The sequence below is a fragment of the Antedon bifida genome, chromosome 6, assembly GCF_963402885.1.
Source record: "Antedon bifida chromosome 6, ecAntBifi1.1, whole genome shotgun sequence".
Lineage (NCBI taxonomy): Eukaryota > Metazoa > Echinodermata > Crinoidea > Comatulida > Antedonidae > Antedon > Antedon bifida.
In genome coordinates, this window is record NC_136231.1 from 4252313 (window position 1) to 4270350 (window position 18038).

The window sequence follows — 18038 nt, forward strand, 5'->3', positions numbered from 1 at the left end:
TGAGATTGGTTCGTTTTTGTGAAAATCTTCTAAATTCAAGGACATAAACTTCTTTAGAAATATGATAATACATCATTTATGTACTTCTGTAGGATTAGTATTTGAAAGAAATCCCACAATTCTCAAATCATTTATTATATACCCACCAGGTCCTTCCTTGGCCCAACAGGTGTATTAGGCTTATCTGTGGATATAGAACTTGTAAAGCCACTCTCTTCTCATCTCTAATAACAAACACCTGTATTCAAAACACCTGCACATATGACTATGTGTTATAAAAAGTTTAATTAACTGTAAGATCAAGGAAGAGTGAATAATTTCTGAACACTAAACAAAAGAACAATGAATATGGGGAATTTCCCAACTATATACAATTTAGGACTGCAGAGTTATTTTAAATTTTTTAATAGTAAATACCTACATTTACCATATTTATTTACTGAATAGTATGTAAATTATATAGAAATTAGATAATAGATTGAATAATATATGGTTTCAAGAGAAACCATGTGGAACACTATATATGTGAACCAACCTTAATTGTGAATGGGATTTAATTAAACATGGATTCTCTCTGCTAATGAGCTCTATTTAATAATAATAATAATCAAAACGGAAATGTTTTCATCAGCGGTATTAATTATAAATTACTTGATGAGTTTCAACAAGTTTTAATTACTATGTTTTTGCTTTGCCATCACATTATTTATAGAGTATCAAACAAGGGACTTAACCCAAATATATTTAATACTTGTCTAATGAAATAATGCAACTTTGGAGCTATAATTCACAAGTGAAACGTTATTATTGTTTTTCTCCAAATTATGTATTTGTGTAAATTTTGTAAAGCAAGCAATCAAATTGAGAACTTTTGAACCTCGTAAATTCATGTTGTATAATGCTTTATACTGTTTGCTTATGATTTATAGAGGGTGTAGAATTAACATACACCAAAAACAGTCTGAAAAGTAGGTCTTTTCACAAATTTACAAGTAAATGTTGTGTATGTTCGCGATTGCCTGAGGGTGCCGGGAAATTGCAAGGATACATAGACATCCCGGAGATGCTAGAACCACTCTAAGCAACTCTTCCCGCTTGCTGTCAGCTGGATACCAGAGCACATCTCACAAAGGTCGATCTTCAGAACCCTTGAATCCTATTCGTAATGTGATCTCATTGCTTTTCTTCGCAAGATATCCCAGGTCAAAGACCGATATTCTGGTGCAAAATTGATTCTTAATCTTCACGCTATTTTGATTTTGGTAGCTAATCAACACTTTGCACTATTTCAAGTGAAAATTACTCGCTCGCTCATTCTGTTCTCGAAATTAAAGCACTATGTCCTCATCAGGCTACATGTGTACACGTACCACTACTACTACTTTCCCAAGCTCTGTTGTTTTTATTTTATTCTGTTTGTTCATATAATAAAAAGTGTACATAAATTTATAATGTTATATTACAAAATCATTATTTATGGAAGTTGAAGTAATTTTTCAAAATCAACATATTTATTTCTACTTTGCGGTTAATTTTATTTCTATTTATAATAACAGTCGTAACCATAACATCATTTTTTTATGTACCGTTTGTAAATGTTTTTCAGAATCAAATTTTAAAAAATAAATGAAATTGATATATTTGAACTGTTTCCTTCTTAGAAATAGAAATGTTAAAGTCGTAATTAATCTTCAAAATTTATGTTTTATTTTCCCTCCAGAACTTTTCCTCATGAAAATTTCTCATGGTGCCAAAACGTCTCCCAAATATTGGTTCTCCTAAGTAACTCAGCAGCCAAATTAATCTAATTATATTTTGCATTACTTTTGAAAACTTGACCTTTTCTTGTTGCCTATCATATTTGCACTAGGTCAGCAGGTATAAATAACGCACAGGTAGTATGAGAATAACTAATTTACCTGTTTTATGCATGATCACTTTAATACAGGTGTAACATTATCCTAACCGGCAAGATACATTATTTATGATGTACATGACTTTGTGTTAAACTCTGTTTAGTCAAACTTTAATATTTCAACATGTTCTCTTATGAGGAAATTGTTATATAATTCAGTTCTATTCAATTACTGTATTTTATAAACAAATGTACAGTATATAAATCTAAAGGCAAATTACTGAAAAACTGACAATGCTGTGAGCGCTAGTGGCTGGATGTCAATAAGCAGAAAGCTAAATCAAAACTGTAAAATAAAAAAAGTCACAAAAGAAATGCAAGCTTTTGGAAACACCATTCGTTCGTTAGGATATAAAAATGAAATTTGTATTGAATATAATTTTAAGTATACAGTATTTAAACCAAGTAAATAAAATATATGTATATATTAATTTAAATTGTACTAAAAACACACCTCAAACTGTTTCAATGTCATTTAATTTAGAGGTTGTTTACGATACGTTAGATACGATAAAACTTTATTGTCACAACGGCAAAAATGTACAGCTATGAGATATGGGAATTTATTCTCATTGTGTACTAATTATCATTTTCACCATAAAGATATAAGTATACATATCGCATTAAGTACTCTAGGCGTTGTTTTCTGTTCTGATGATGAGAATAGTTTCTTTTGTCCAGACATTTTAAGGCAGTTTGCCTGTTTATCAAATGCCTCACAATAGTTATTTTAACTCGAAAGTTTGGTGGAATCATACATGATTTATCTAAAAAATATATGTGTTTGTTTTATAGGATTATATTCCAGTGTTCAATCCAGTCGTAGCGGTACAGCGACCGGTGCCTCAAACTACGGCAATCTTCACTCACCTGGGCGAAGTGGTACAACAACATGTGCCTCAAACTATGGTAATCACCAATCACCTGTACACAGCTTACAAGGGGGATCACATGGTGCTTCACATCCACTTGCAGCATCTGATGATGCCAGCCAGAGGTATGTTAAAACTATAATAAATGTTTATAGTAATTGCCAATGGATGTAAAGAGATTTCAAGAACTTTTGGCCTGGCTTGGTCACTTCAGGTCAGTAAAGAAGATGGACTACTGTAGGCCTACAACGAAGAGACTACATATATTCTTGTTTAGTATGCTTTCAGTTTATATTCTTGGATTATTTTTAAATGTAGTGTGTGGAGGTGGCTCATGATAAATACTCTCTTGTAACTTTAAGGTAGTACTGTACCACTCTTGACATACATTCCAGACTCCTGTAGCTTACACTCTATTTATTTTATTTTATTTTTATTTATTTATTCGGTATAAAAAACAATCCCAACGGGCAAACCTGTGATTTACAAATATAAAACAAAGAAGAACACAATAAAAAAAGCAAGCAAACAAACTTAATTACATATGAACGGGAGCATATTAAAAAAACGAAAAAAGGAGATTATAAAAATATACTAAATTATTATGATTATTTTTCATATTAAAGTTTCGCAATTATTTATTTATATTATATAGAAATTTAAATAAGCCTATACATATAATGTGCAGTCTCTCCGAATTAACAAAGTGGATTTAATTGTACAATACTGTATATTGTACAGTACTGTATATCCTCAAGAAAACTTGTGAAAGTAGACTGTATACCATTGGATCTTCTTTCTTTTACACAGTGGTTTGACTTCTGTAGTATTGTTAGTAATGTATTTTGTTTCTTTTTTCTTAGAATCAAGTGCCTACCTTCAGTAACAAGAAGAAGCTTTCCCCCTCACCAAGTTCATCTGTCGTGCTCAATTCCTCCTCACTCCTTCATGACAGTTCAACTCAAACCTAGGCCACCTTCAAATCAAGGTTAGTGTTTATTTTAATACCTTGTACGTTTTGGTACATTTTTTGAAAGCAACAATTCAACTACGAGAAATTTAATTTTTTAAAAGATAGTTTTTATAAAAAGAATAATTATTGCGTCATTTACCAAATTATGACCTAGTAGTACTAACATTAGACTTTACATATCACTTTAACATTAACAACTGAATAGCTTACTGAAGTGTCAAAATATATACTGCAATTCAACTCTACAAACTTCTTTTTAATGATTTGCATGTAATTTGCACATGATTTGCATTTTAATAAAGACATATATTCTAGAACAATTTAAATTGTATTTCTTTAAAATAATGACGTATCACTAGATTGCATATCTTTCTCTACAAATTGCATGTTAGTCACATTTCATTTGCATACCATGTGGTTTCTTTATTCTTTTTTTAATTTATGCATGATATGTTGTATATTGTTCTATTTATAATAAACAGATGGAAACATGCATGATGGTAGTCTAAATACAGGTATTAATGTTATCATTGTTATCATGAATGTTGTACTGAGTGTAAGTGGGTAGGTCCACCGCACCCAGTCCTCTCTATACAGTTTACTGTAGAAAGTATATACAGCTTTAGTACCCACATTAAAGCTTAGTTCTCACTATGGCACAGCATAAAGACATACAGTACAGTACACGAATGCAAGTAATTTGGCCAATCACATGCAACAGTTTGGATGATTCATCGCTTGTGATTGGTTAAAATACTTGCGTTGCGTGCACGTCCTTGTGTCGCATCCAAGATTAAGAAAACTCAGAGCTTTCTTTCGATCTTGCATGTGTGCTTCATTTTCCTAAAGCTACAGTATATCTTCAAACAATAATGCATGTCATTCTGGGGTCATTCTCATTTCTTTTCTTTTCTCTGTATGTTTGTTCAAATCATCTAATATATTCTTTGTATGCAGCTTTTTCTATTTCTTTTTTTTTTACTACTTTTTTTTTTTCAATACTACTAATTGATAAAATAAATATCTTAGTCCAGTAAGTTCCACTATTGAATTTGGTAATGTTGTTGGTTTGCTTTTGTATGTTTGTGTGTATGTTCTAGTTACCATTTCAAAAAATATATTCTTATAAATAAATATAAGATTAATCTAGGTTGACAGATCATTTCCCATCTTATAACTCAAGTACTGTGTATTGTTGTTGAATAAGGTTGTTAATGTATCATAATTATTTGTGCATACTGTTATTTTCACTGCCGGTTTCCGGTTTTCTATTTTTGTGACGGTTGAGTCGAAATCGTCATCCACACTTGAAAGTCGATCAGAGACTAGCGTCCTGTTCTCTTTCGTTGAAATGATGGCATGTTGCCTTGAGGCTGTAGCAGGCAACATGACTCAGTAACGCAACAGTGTTCATAAGTTTCAAGATACTTCCTTTCCTTTGAAAGTGCTATAGATAGATAGTATTGGATTACTTGGTACAGTCACAGTAACCCTATTGTTCTGTCACCTTTCATTGTTCAATCTCTCTGAACTTTTTGCGGTCATCTTAAGATTATTAATTCTTAGCAGTTAATTTTGTCAACATGTACAACAATATGATGGGAGTGCTGAATGTGTTTTCTTAACAGTGCATAGAGTTCTTAAAAAGTGTATTTTGAAAATCCATGTGCATAGAAGTCAAGAATTGTCATTAATTCAATTTACAGATGTATAATTTAAAACCATAGGTAAACCCTTATTACTATAACACAAATTAAAGCATTAATTCAATATATATTCTAAGAATACAAATAGCACAAGGAAGTTGAGTGAGGTATGTTATCTAAGAACACCAACAGCACAGTGGGGAAGTTGAACACCAGCAAACTGGGAAATTTTCCTTAAGAACACCAACAGCAAACATCAGGTTTCAAGGTGGGCCCCAGCAAAAGATAGGACATCAAAATAATTTTTTGGCTCTGTCTCCCCCCCCCCCCCCACCCCCCCTATTTCAAAATCTTGGATCCGCCAATGCCATTAGAACAACACAGTGCAGGAAAATGTTCTGTTCTCTATCTTCTAATCAAAAACTGAGATCATAATGGGCTGCACCAAACCCCTCCCTAGTGATGGAATAGGCTGCACCATCCCCTCCCTAGTGATCATAATGGGCTGAACCAACCCCTCCCTAGTGATCATAATGGCTGCACCAACCCCTCCCTAGTGATCATAATGGGCTGCATCAACCCCTCCCTAGTGATCATAATGGGCTGTACCAACCCCTCCCTAGTGATCACAATGGGCTGCACCAACCCCTCCCTAGTGATCATAATGGGATGTACCAACCCCTCCCTAGTGATCATAATGGGCTGCACCAACCCCTCCCTAGTGATCATAATGAGCTGCACCAACCCCTCCCTAGTGATCATAATGGGCTGCACCAACCCCTCCCTAGTGATCATAATAGGCTGCACCAACCCCTCCCTAGTGATCATAATGGGATGTACCAACCCCTCCCTAGTGATCATAATGGGCTGCACCAACCCCTCCCTAGTGATCATAATGGGCTGCACCAACCTCTCCCTAGTGATCATAATGGGATGTACCAATCCCTCCCTAGTGATGGAATGGTACATCCAGCATTTTAAGTACTAAAGCTGCTTACCCTGGGAATTGTCAGGTACTTCACTGGCATGTTTGTTTTAACAGGTGCATTGATATCAGGTGCATGGTGTATCTAGGTTGTGTCGTTATATTCTGCTTCCTCTCAATCTTTTGTAAACGCTGATACCATCCGTTTTAATATTGATCATCATAGCTTCTTTAATCATTGTCAAAGTAGTGCAGTCAACCGTAGCTTTACATTTTGTAATGAATATTGACAATTATACTTTTTAACCGTATTATGTGCACCTGACTTGTTTAGCTGTGCATAAAGTGTTTTTACATACAAATTGATATTTTAATTCACCTAACTTTCCTCATCAGTTAGAATGTAATCATTTTCACTGCACTTTTGAAGGCATGTCCGCCGTGAGAAGTACAATGTCATTACCAAAATTAAAGGGGTGGGGATTTGTATTCAGATGTATTGACCATTAACAGTCAAGCCTAAAGCAGAGATCACCATGGTGTATACTGTTATTGCATCATGTTTTGTTGGGGTTATGATTTTCATATACTATGGTTATTAATATCCAAGATAATAATTAAACTAATGATAATGTGTCCATGCTAAATTAAACATGTTAAGCTGGTGCTCATTACTTAGGCTCATTATTTAAGGCGAAATTAATATGAACTTGTGAATCAAGATTCTCACAGGGCAATTGGTCAAGGTAAAGGGTGCGTGCATGCAGGTGAGAGATACTAGTTGAACGGTTCATCCAAGTAGCCTAGGGGCTAGCCCAGCATGTTCTGCATAAACACATTATTCCAACCCAGATAAAAGGTCTGTTTCATGACCTCCTTTCACTAGTTTTACTTACTGTAAGAATGCACGTTCTCATCAGCCTAGCATGAAATGCTCTTTGGCCTAATTTATTTTAATTTATGTAAAGATTTTGACCATGTGAAATAGAAGTAACAATGGTCACTTTATCTCTCTGGTTTAAGGTTATTGCCATTTTCTCATAGAAATTATCTTGGAATACATTTTATAAAATCAAAAGCAAAAACGAAAGAAAACTTTAATAGTTAGATAATAATACAGTTTGTCAGTTTATATTACAATTTATATAAACAAATAAGTTCATAGTAATAGAATACAGTTAATATAATGTGATGAGGAAACAAACGTAATGTTCTTGAAAAAGAATTTACAAAATTCCATAGTTGTTTAAATATTTTAACCATCTAAATTCAAAGAGTATTTATACTTTTCTTTTAAACTTTAGTTTGATTATGTTGTGTTTGTACTTGTATAGATGGGTTACTGTTTATTCATACGAATTGTTTACTGGTAACCAAATATTTGATACACATGTAACAATGGGTTTATTATCGTGATTGTGCGTCACACAATCAGAAGTAACATGTGATCACTATATCCACTGAGCCTTGTAGTTTATCAAAAAGCTTTTGTTTAATAGAAAATGATCTTGGGAAGAAGGCGGAAAATGTTACCATAGATGTAATGTGCAACCATTTGGGACATGGCTCAATGGTTTTTATGGACTGTATTATAATGGTTTCTTTTTCACTAGTTTCATGTACTCTATTTTGTTTTTGAATCTGGATTGTATGAGGAAGTTAATTAGTTAACTATCATGTTACTCTCCCCTGATACGATTTTCATATTAATAAATGTAGTGAGAGTTGTTTTTACACTGGTTGGCCAATTATAATGGCCTTTAAAATGTTAGCACTGTGTTGTTTATCGTCACTGTTCACCAGGTTTCTTTTTTTTTCTTTCTATGTATTGTAAAAAGTTTGATGTGTTGTCAAAATGGGTGAAAGGTAGAAATTGATGTCTTTTTGTTTGTAAATTTCAACCAAAATAGAATAGGTTGTGATGCCAATATTTATTTTTTTGTACATTTCTCTTATTGTGTCAGTTACCATTTCCAATTGCATTATTTCAGGTTGTTATTTTTTCTTATTTTTTAGGCCTAGGAATTTGCAACAAGCACCAAGGTAGCAACATGCCACACCCTCCTCTTGGTCAGCCCAACAATCGTATGATGGTACATCGTTCCCAGATGGTGCGTCCTAGTCTCACACTACAAACTCTACATCCTATACCAAGACCAATTAATAACAATAATAACAATGAATACAAGTCTCCTAAAGGTTTGCTAGCAATACCAACTTTTGAAGAAACGTTGACGCCTACATCACCTCAACTCAATGTTGAGACAATAGAGAGGGCGCTGTCTGCTCATTCTGTCAGAATCTCTGAGAGTTGTAAGTAAATTTAGTTGATGGTTTACAGTTATGAGCTGTGCATGATCAGTTTTTCTTTATATTAATATTAAGCCTAAACTAATGTGTTTAATAATAACTTGCTTCTTTAAATAGTGGCACATCTACTTTGTGGTTATTATCCATATTTAATATTTTTATTAAATCTTTTATTTCAGAAAAAATAATACAGAGTACAAAATTCTCCATAGCTCAAGAACAACAACATTATAAATATATAGGAAAAAAATATATAATTAATTTGAAACGATAAGATGAGAAAATCTGTGAGAATGAGAAAAAGTCGCCCAAACCGAGACTCAAACCTGGACCTTCTTCTTGATATGCAGCTGTCCTAACCATTAGACCACTGGGGCTTTCATGGTTTTGTTCAAACTCGATTGGATAGCGATATATATATTTGATTTGATCACTTTATTTCAGAATAAATATTCCATATAATATATAAATATTTAATTTAATATTTATGTATGCTTGTTAACATAAGAGGAGTCTTATGTAAATGTGTGACAAATTAATCAAATCAAACAAATTATTCCTCATAAGAGTGAAATTACAAAAATCATAATGTTATCATTGGCTTTTTTACAGCACATCCTAAACCGCTACTGTGTTGCAAAGTTTTATTATATATTTGACTTTCTTTTCAGTTTACAATGATTTACCAACAACTCCAAGTGAGTTTGGTGCATCCATCTTAAGTGCAACTCACACCATAGAAGATACTCAAAGTATGCTGCAAATGAATGCAATTGATCGTTGCCCGAGCCAACTCTCAGCCGTCTACGCAGATGGGGCGTCTTAGGACCAATTTTTTCTATTTCTTTTCACGCACAATCATTTTACATTCATAAAATAGATATATATTTTTAGATATTTTTATTGTATTTCACTATGTAAAGTTTTACATATTTTTGGTAGTCAGTTGAAACCTACTGTATGACCCAAACAACTAACGGTCATGCTACACATATATTATAGTACCTCATTCATAAAATTTATAGAAAAACTGTATTCAATTTTAAACAAAATATCAAGTATATAAATTTAAATAATATTCCAATTACACCAAGAAGTATTTGCAGTGAAATATGATTTTATAAAACACATTCCAGTAAATTTTTACGAAAAAGTTAATTTTTCACAAATTGTTTTTTAAATGAAAATGGCAAAAATTATTGTTTGATTTTAGAAATCTTTACTCATGCTTCATGAAAAAATGTTATTTAAAACTTAGTGATTTTGAAGCCTAACACTTCTTAATAACTATTGATATACTGTATAAATAAATATGATTAAATAAATATAAAATTACCAAGGCCTGCATTAGTTCTGCATACAGCTTTTTATAAGAAAAGAAAACTATTTTGAAATTAGACAACATAAATAAAAGCCACTGATTGCCATTACTTTATTGAAAAGGAAAATAAAAAACATAAAACATAAATTTTAACACGTCCAAAAACAGATTTCTTATTAAAAAGTAAATCAAAGGACCAAAACGTGTTTTTAACTTATAATCTATATTTTTATTTAGGATCATATTATGTAAATATATAAATATCTATTACATTATTTTACATATATTTTTCTGTGCTTAAAAAGTGCCTATGATAAAGATCTTTGCAATTATTTTAGTGAAGTTATATTTTAGGAAAATAATTGAAATGACAATAAGATACTTATTTTGCTAAAAATAGTAGTTTTGTATGTGTAACCAGTGTTTGAGAATACCAGATTGTTTGTATAGCTAATAATGATTATTTAATTTATTGTTTATGCATTGCTAACGTACTGTACATGCAAACTTATAACTGATATGTATTTCCGCAAAAAAACCTTTTAACGAGTGTTACAATTCTATTTTAATGTGATTTATGTAAAACTCTACTTGTATATAATCTGTATCAACTCTATTTTTATTCCTTTCTACAAATTAGCATTTAAAAAAAAGAAATATTCTTATATTTAAAAACAATATTCATTTAAAATGATATTGTAAGGTATATAGTTTTGTAATCAGAAAATTGTAATTAATAGCTCAGTTTAAGGTTCCCATTAGATGAAATAGAGAAACGTTGTCTTGTTCAGACCTACTGTATGTAGACCTGATGTACAATGGTACTGGAGAACATTTTTTACTAGTGGTAGAGCTGTCTCTTGCAGAATAAGATTATTTTTATATTTATTTTACTTGTTCAGGCTTGCCAGAGAATACTGCCTTGTTGATTGCATGATGCAGCATCACTGACTATGAAGCAATAGAACATAGCAAACATATGCGCATACTTCCAGCCAATCAGCATTAAGATAGAAAAGTTAGTCAAAGCACAGGAAGATTTTTAAATTATGCAGATGTCTGTTATGTTACTTTTGATGCGACATCATGCAAATCAAAAAGTTTGTATTATCTAAATAGATTAGATAAATTTGTAATGTTTTGTTTAAAAAAATAAACCATATTATCAGGTGGTAATTGGTTACCAATAAAATAATGATTGTGTTTGGTACTATAAAGATGATTTGTATGCCTAAACATACTGTATAAATAGCCCTGCTATGCGTTAATGCTTGCTGCAGCACATTGAATATTCAAAAAAGCTTATGCATATGCATGTAAATAATAAGTTGCGACGTACAAACTGTATATTATTGTATGTTGTTTTGTTGTACCGTATATATTGCCTTTGCGTGTGCGTGTGCTATTTTAAACAACTCCAGTAGTTTTAGGATGTACGTTTAAAAAATGTTGATTTTAAAGGAAACATATGTTCTAATATGTAAATAAATTTACATATTGTTGAATAATGTAGAGTAATTTACATACTGTTTTAAATAACCTAAATTTACATATACAGTAAGTTATGTATAATGTTCTATGATGTTTTTTTAATGAAGTTTACATTCCTGATATTTTCATCATTAATTGTGCTCCATGTCCGTATTATATTTCCATTCTGACCAAATCTAATTATAATGTATTGATTATTATTATTAATTTGGGGAGTAAGTATGATTTCAAGCCATAAAAAATACCTTGATTTTGATAAAAGTATTAACATTCCTTTGTATTGTTTGTGACCAAATTACTGTATACATTTTTCAATCTCAAATGTTTTGAACAATTGCAGTAATATGTAATTATAATGTAATACAATAACTTGAATTACCTTGCTGTTTGTATGTATAAGATGACACATAATTTAGTTACTGCTGTTTTAAATTAAGAAATTTAGTATTGCATTAATATATTATACTATATGCATATTATTTCCATTCCATTCTGTCAAAGGCCTTATTGTATTTAACCATAAGGTGACATGTCAATGTAAGAAGCCGTCCATAATGTAAGAATCACTACATCCGTCCATTGATGTATTCAGTACTGTTTATATAATGAATTTGAAAAAAAATACTAGAAATTCATTCCTCTAATCAAACCAAAATGCTGTATTAGTAATTTTAGTTAATATGCAAAGACATGTGAATCTAAACTGTTGATTTTTAAAAACCATTGCAGATTATTCAAATTAAATTATACCATTTTAAATTTAAGGATATAACATTTTATCAATTGGATATTGAATTGAATTATGTGTGCTGTGTCGGTATAGGGTTAATTGGTTTAGTGAGTTATGTGGTGTCATTTATTTGAAATTACCCGGGATTTTGACTAATTGGTACGTTTTATTTAATTGGGAAAGAGAAAATATACGAATGCCGGTGTGTTTTATCACAACGTTTGTTAGATATATGGACAGGTCAAGTCTATTTGACCACTTTAGTTGAAGTGACCACTTGTTCAATGTTAACCCTTGTAAACTGCAGATGATATACTGTTATATTCCACATTTTGTTTTATTCAATGGTTTCACAGAAACTATATACAGCTAAAAATTTGTTTTATAAATGTGTATAATATATAGGTATATATATTTCCATGCAAAAACAGTAGTAATCCATGTAAAAATGGTTTAATATAAAGTTTTGCATCTAATTGAAACTTTTTGGTTTAATATTTTTTGGGAAAAAATAATTACAGCAAAATATTCTGTATGTACTGTATGTGTTTGTGTAGTTAGTATGAAAATGATTAAAGTACAAAAAGTATCATATTTTGTGTGTATTTTTTTCCCACATAAACCTGTAAATAATCAATATTTTTTATAAATTTGCGAAATCTGCTGTACTAACTAATAGTACAAGGCATTCGGTAAGTATTAATATTAGTGCATAATAATTACTAAAGCCCATATTTTTAAATAAAAAGTTTGGCCATTTTCTGATAAACTGCCTGTACTATGGTACAGGAACTTTATTGCTGTATATGCACATATATTGTGTTTTTAAAGATGTGTAGTTACCATTTATATCAAAAGAAATAAAATTTGCCATTTTTTCCACAAAAAAAACACTGTACAGGGATTTTGTAGCAATATTATTGCATAATAATTGCATATTTTGGGCATTTTAAAAAAAATCCCTGTACTATAGCACAGGGATTTTTTTTTTTAAATTCCCAAATTTTGACCCTTTTCTTTTATTATATAATTTCTTACTATGCGTCTAAAGATGATGATAACGCAATATATATGCATATGTAGCAATATTATTGCATAATAATTGAATTTTGAAAAGTGCATATTTTGGGCATTTTTCTAAAAAAATTTTTTCAAAAAAAGCCACAATTTTGACCCTTTTATTTCTTTACATAACTGTTTACTATGTGTCTATAAGATGATAATGCAATATATACGCTTATGTAGCAATATTATTGCATAATAATTGAATTTTGAAATTTTGTACAGGGATTTTTTCAAAAAATTCCCAAATTTGGAGCTTTTTCTTTTTTTATATAATTTCTTACTATGCGTCTAAAGATGATGATAACCAATATATATGCATATGTAGCAATATTATTGCATAATAAGTGAATTTTGAAAAGTGCATATTTTGGGCATTTTTCTAAAAAATCCATGTACAGGGACTTTTTTCAAAAAAAGGCCAAATCTTGACCCTTTTATTTGTTTACATAACTGCTTACTATGCATCTATAAGATGATGATAACGCAATATATACGCTTATGTAGCAATATTATTGCATATTAATTGAATTTTGAAAAGTGCATATTTTGGACATTTTTTTTAAAAATCCCTGTACAGGGATATTTTTTAAAAATGGCCATTTTAGACATATAGTGGAAACATTCCTGTGCAGGGAATTTGAAAAATGGCCACATTTTGAGCTTTGTATTTTTCAACATAAAGTAAGAATCAATGAAACCATGCATAACACAATATATGTGTCTGCCTATAGTAATATTCACTCCTAATATTGATTTAATTATGAAAACACTCTAGTTTTCGGTTATTTGTTCTTGGGAATTATTATATGGACCATCTTATATTTTAATATAATTTAGTTCTTTAACACTTACAATATCAATATGTAATTTAAAACACAACAGCAATACCAATATATTATGAGAAACAATCACAAACAACAGGTGGTATGCAGTATATTGCTCTTGAAATTTAGTTTTAATAAATTACAAATGGATAAGTACATATTAGTAATAAAGCTAAAGTAAATGGTATCACTATTGTATAATACATGATAATTAAATGAATATGGCTTTGAATTTAATGTAAAGAGAAGGCCTATACCTAAAGACCATCCATTGACTATGTATTATGTACACTGTTAGTACCTTCTCATGGAGCCAACACAATTTGGTATAAACCCATTTCATGCATAATGATCAGTAATGGCAGTATATATCGCAGTGGTGATATGAGCACTCGCTGGATAAATCCAGGGGCCGTATTCACCATTCCCACTTAGGCTAAGGGAAACACCCTTAAAATTAAATCAATCTCCTATCAAAGTGAATACAATTTAAGGGAAATACTTAAATATTTATTGAGTTAAGTGAAATACTTAATATTTAAGGGAAATATCTCACCTAAGTGGTGAATATGGCCACAGGGCCCAGAGTTTAAGGGGCCTCAGAGCATGAGCAGCCCAATGCAACCACCCAGCGTGCTAAACCAAGGACCTTTTCTCCCTGCATTATTGAATGAATCCAAGTCATACACATATTGTACATGTTGTAATCTAGAAAATCTGGAAGAATTTATATGATAAGCACATAAACTACTATCTACTCTACTGAGTAAAATTGTTATCATAGTTATTATCTCTATTCTACTAGCAAGACTTGAGCAAATCTATATAATATACATTTTTTTAAATGATGGAAAACTAATATATTAAAATGCAATTTAGTTTGAATTTTATCCTAAATGAATGAATAAAATGTGCATTATGGTTACATAGCAGGACATGAAAAAACCCGTCTGACACGGTTTGTTTTATTTATAGTAAGACAGAGTTTGCCGTCAAAGCAACCAAAATCTTTTCATCATTTCATACAGTAGTTGTCTATAGATTGAAACAAAAATAATAATATCTTGAATTTATATAGCGCCTAAACCTCTTTTCGGATCAAACACGTATGGAAACATACTCCCATAAGGGAACTTGCTTAAAATTATGAAATATTGCACTGCAAATGTTTTACTAAACATATTTAATAAATTGATTAATAGGTAAATTAGATAGGTGGGGTAATATCTAGTAACTTGCATATGCATGATAGACATAGCACCATTTCAAAGCTAATTGTATATCCTACTCTTGGCATTATCCTTTGACTTTGAATTTATGAAAGATAATTGTCAGTCATATACTGTACGATCTTATGGTGAATTTTGAATCACACTCAAAATGATTTTGCAAAGATTCATTATCTATCATCTAAGATGACATTTTCAGTTTTCCCTGAAATTTAAATTGAATTCAAATGTTTCCCGATTTTCTATGTTGTTTGATTAGTTTTCATCAACGTCCTCGGATTATGGAAGGTCGGGTCACTTTCAGCATCACTTGTGTTTCTTTCTCTTTACTCAAAAGTTTAACAGCGTGTTTATGAGTAGCCATGGTAACATCGTAACCATTAACCTAAAACAAGTATAATTTCAGAATGTAAACAAAAAATCAAACTTTTGAAAAAATAATTATTGTTTGCCATATTATTATAAAGTATTAATTTTTCATTAAACAATATTGTTTTTAATTTTGTTATTCTAACTTGTCAGCATTACCTCTAGAATCTTATCTCCTACTTGAAGGCCTCCAAGCTCTGCTGGACCACCAGAGGCTACTTTTGTCACAAATATTCCCTGAGAAGGAATGCAAGTAAAAGTAAATTTAAAATGGCTGATAAATCATTAAAAAAAAAGTTGAAAATGACATTAGAAAATACTTCCTTTCTGGGATGAAAAGGTATTATTACAACAAATGGTGAGTAAAGACGATGGTAAGTAATGCGGGCCTAACCCTTAATAAGATGATGGTGCGATTAACCAGCAAGTAGGTTAACCAGAAAGTACTGTAGGTTACCCTGTAGTCAATCAAGTAGATTAACCAGCAAGTTGGTTAACCAGAAAGTACTGTAGGTTACCCTATAGTCAATCAAGTAGATTAACCAGCAAGTAGGTTAACCAGAAAGTACTGTAGGTTACCCTGTAGTCAATCAAGTAGATTAACCAGCAAGTTGGTTAACCAGAAAGTACTGTAGGTTACCCTATAGTCAATCAAGTAGATTAACCAGCAAGTAGGTTAACCAGAAAGTACTGTAGGTTACCCTGTAGTCAATCAAGTAGATTAACCAGCAAGTTGGTTAACCAGCAAGTTGGTTAACCAGCAAGTTGGTTAACCAGCAAGTTGGTTACCAAGCAAGTTGGTTAACCAGAAAGTACTGTAGGTTACCCTGTAGTCAATCAAGTAGATTAACCAGCAAGTTTGTTCCAGCAAGTTGGTTAACCAGCAAGTACTGTAGGTTACCCTGTAGATTGAGCATCAAGTAGATTAACCAGCAAGTTGGTTAACCAGCAAGTTTGTTCCAGCAAGTTGGTTAACCAGCAAGTTTGTTCCAGCAAGTTGGTTAACCTAACCAGCAAGTACTGTAGGTTAACCTGCAACTGTAGGTTAACCTGCAAGTTATGTACTAAATATGTTAACTAGCAGGTACCATGTAGGTTGAGCATCAAGTAGATTAACCAGTATTGTAAACCAGCAAGTTTGTTCCAGTAAGTTGGTTAACCAGCAAGTTGTTTAACCAGCAAGGAGGTTAACCAGCAAGGAGGTTAACCAACAAGTTTGTTCCAGCAAGTTGGTTAGCCAGCAAGAAGTTTAACCAGCAAGTTACAGTGTTGTGACTGGTGATACTATATAATAATACCTTATCATTTGTACTAAATGGATTCTTAGAAGCGTCCTGATCAATACCTCCAGCTATGCTAAAACCAAGGCCTGGGTTCTTCACCACGGTTATCTCAACCTTAAAAAATACAATATATATAATATATATATAATACAATATCAGAAAGTATTTTAGTAGTATAGTAGTCTTTTTTTAATTGTTCAGAAAGTTTTCAAGTATCCAGTACACAAATCAAATTCAAAGATCATCAGGCTACATAATATAAAGGGAAGGGGTAATGCATTTATAATCATAGCACTTTGTTCTATTTATTTTTCGTATACGAAAAAAATAAAATCGATCCAACTTCCAAATTAACTACATGGGCGGAACGGAAGCGTTAGACCAGGTTGAGCCCACCATTGATTAACAATGGGTCATAGAATGTCATGATCATACATTGATCTCAACTGAGTCAGGCGAGATGATGAACCAAAAAACAGATATGCCCGGTACCTGTCTTGATCATCATAATGCTATGCTATCGTTTGAATAAGAAATAAATCAACTTACACACGGTATACCTGATCCAACAAATGACATCCTACTAAAGAAACTATAAATTCTACTTGAATCTAATCAAGTAGGCCTATGCCCAAATTTGGTAAACGCCTTAGATTGAGGTTTGACGGTGAAAGATAGAATTTGGTTTGTTTACCTTGCTTCCCTTCTTTGAAATCATCCATGCATGACCATGACCTAGTAATAAACCCGGAAATACAGGTATGATGAGGGCGTTTATAAAAATGGTTCCCGTAGTGCTCGTTTTGTCTCCAACACACCATGCTGTATCAAAATACGTCTTTTTTTCGTGCCGCTCCTTTAGGCAGTTATATTCTAGAGAACGGAATCATTAGGAAACAGTTACCATGCGGTAGCCCATTGCTTACTACGGCTACAAAAATGGGTATTTGGAAACTCGGCCTGGGCATGCTCAAACCCCAAAGCACGTCTGGGAGAAGAGAGTCTACGAGATGTTTTCGTTACGTCAAAACTTCGAGGGGCGTTTTTTGTAATGAAATATTTCTTGTTTAAATTTGCCAGTATTT

The 18038-nt window shown here is 31.8% G+C and overlaps 2 protein-coding genes across 4 annotated transcripts in view; one reads left to right on the forward strand and one right to left on the reverse strand.

Moving 5' to 3' along the window:
* Nucleotides 1-12773, forward strand: part of LOC144844306 (zinc finger protein GLIS3-like) — a 48314-nt gene extending 35541 nt beyond the window's left edge. For 2 of the 3 annotated variants that reach the window (XM_078701149.1, XM_078701150.1), the window contains 5 exons: nt 2711-2912; nt 3651-3775; nt 4243-4275; nt 8348-8644; nt 9313-12773. In XM_078701149.1, coding sequence (XP_078557275.1) covers nt 2711-2912; nt 3651-3775; nt 4243-4275; nt 8348-8644; nt 9313-9467 — 812 coding nt within the window. In that variant the 3' untranslated portion in view covers nt 9468-12773. The remainder of the gene's footprint in view (nt 1-2710; nt 2913-3650; nt 3776-4242; nt 4276-8347; nt 8645-9312) is intronic. The other variant, XM_078701151.1, reaches the window with a different exon arrangement.
* A 1408-nt stretch (nt 12774-14181) lies between these two features.
* Nucleotides 14182-17660, reverse strand: LOC144844611 (tax1-binding protein 3-like). Its single transcript, XM_078701595.1, has 4 exons — nt 17503-17660; nt 16969-17067; nt 15830-15907; nt 14182-15686 (listed from the first exon to the last, which is right to left on the reverse strand). The coding sequence occupies exons 1-4, from the start codon at nt 17530-17532 to the stop codon at nt 15567-15569; spliced, it is 327 nt and encodes a 108-aa protein (XP_078557721.1). The 5' UTR covers nt 17533-17660; the 3' UTR covers nt 14182-15566.
* Nucleotides 17661-18038: the final 378 nt, after the last annotated feature.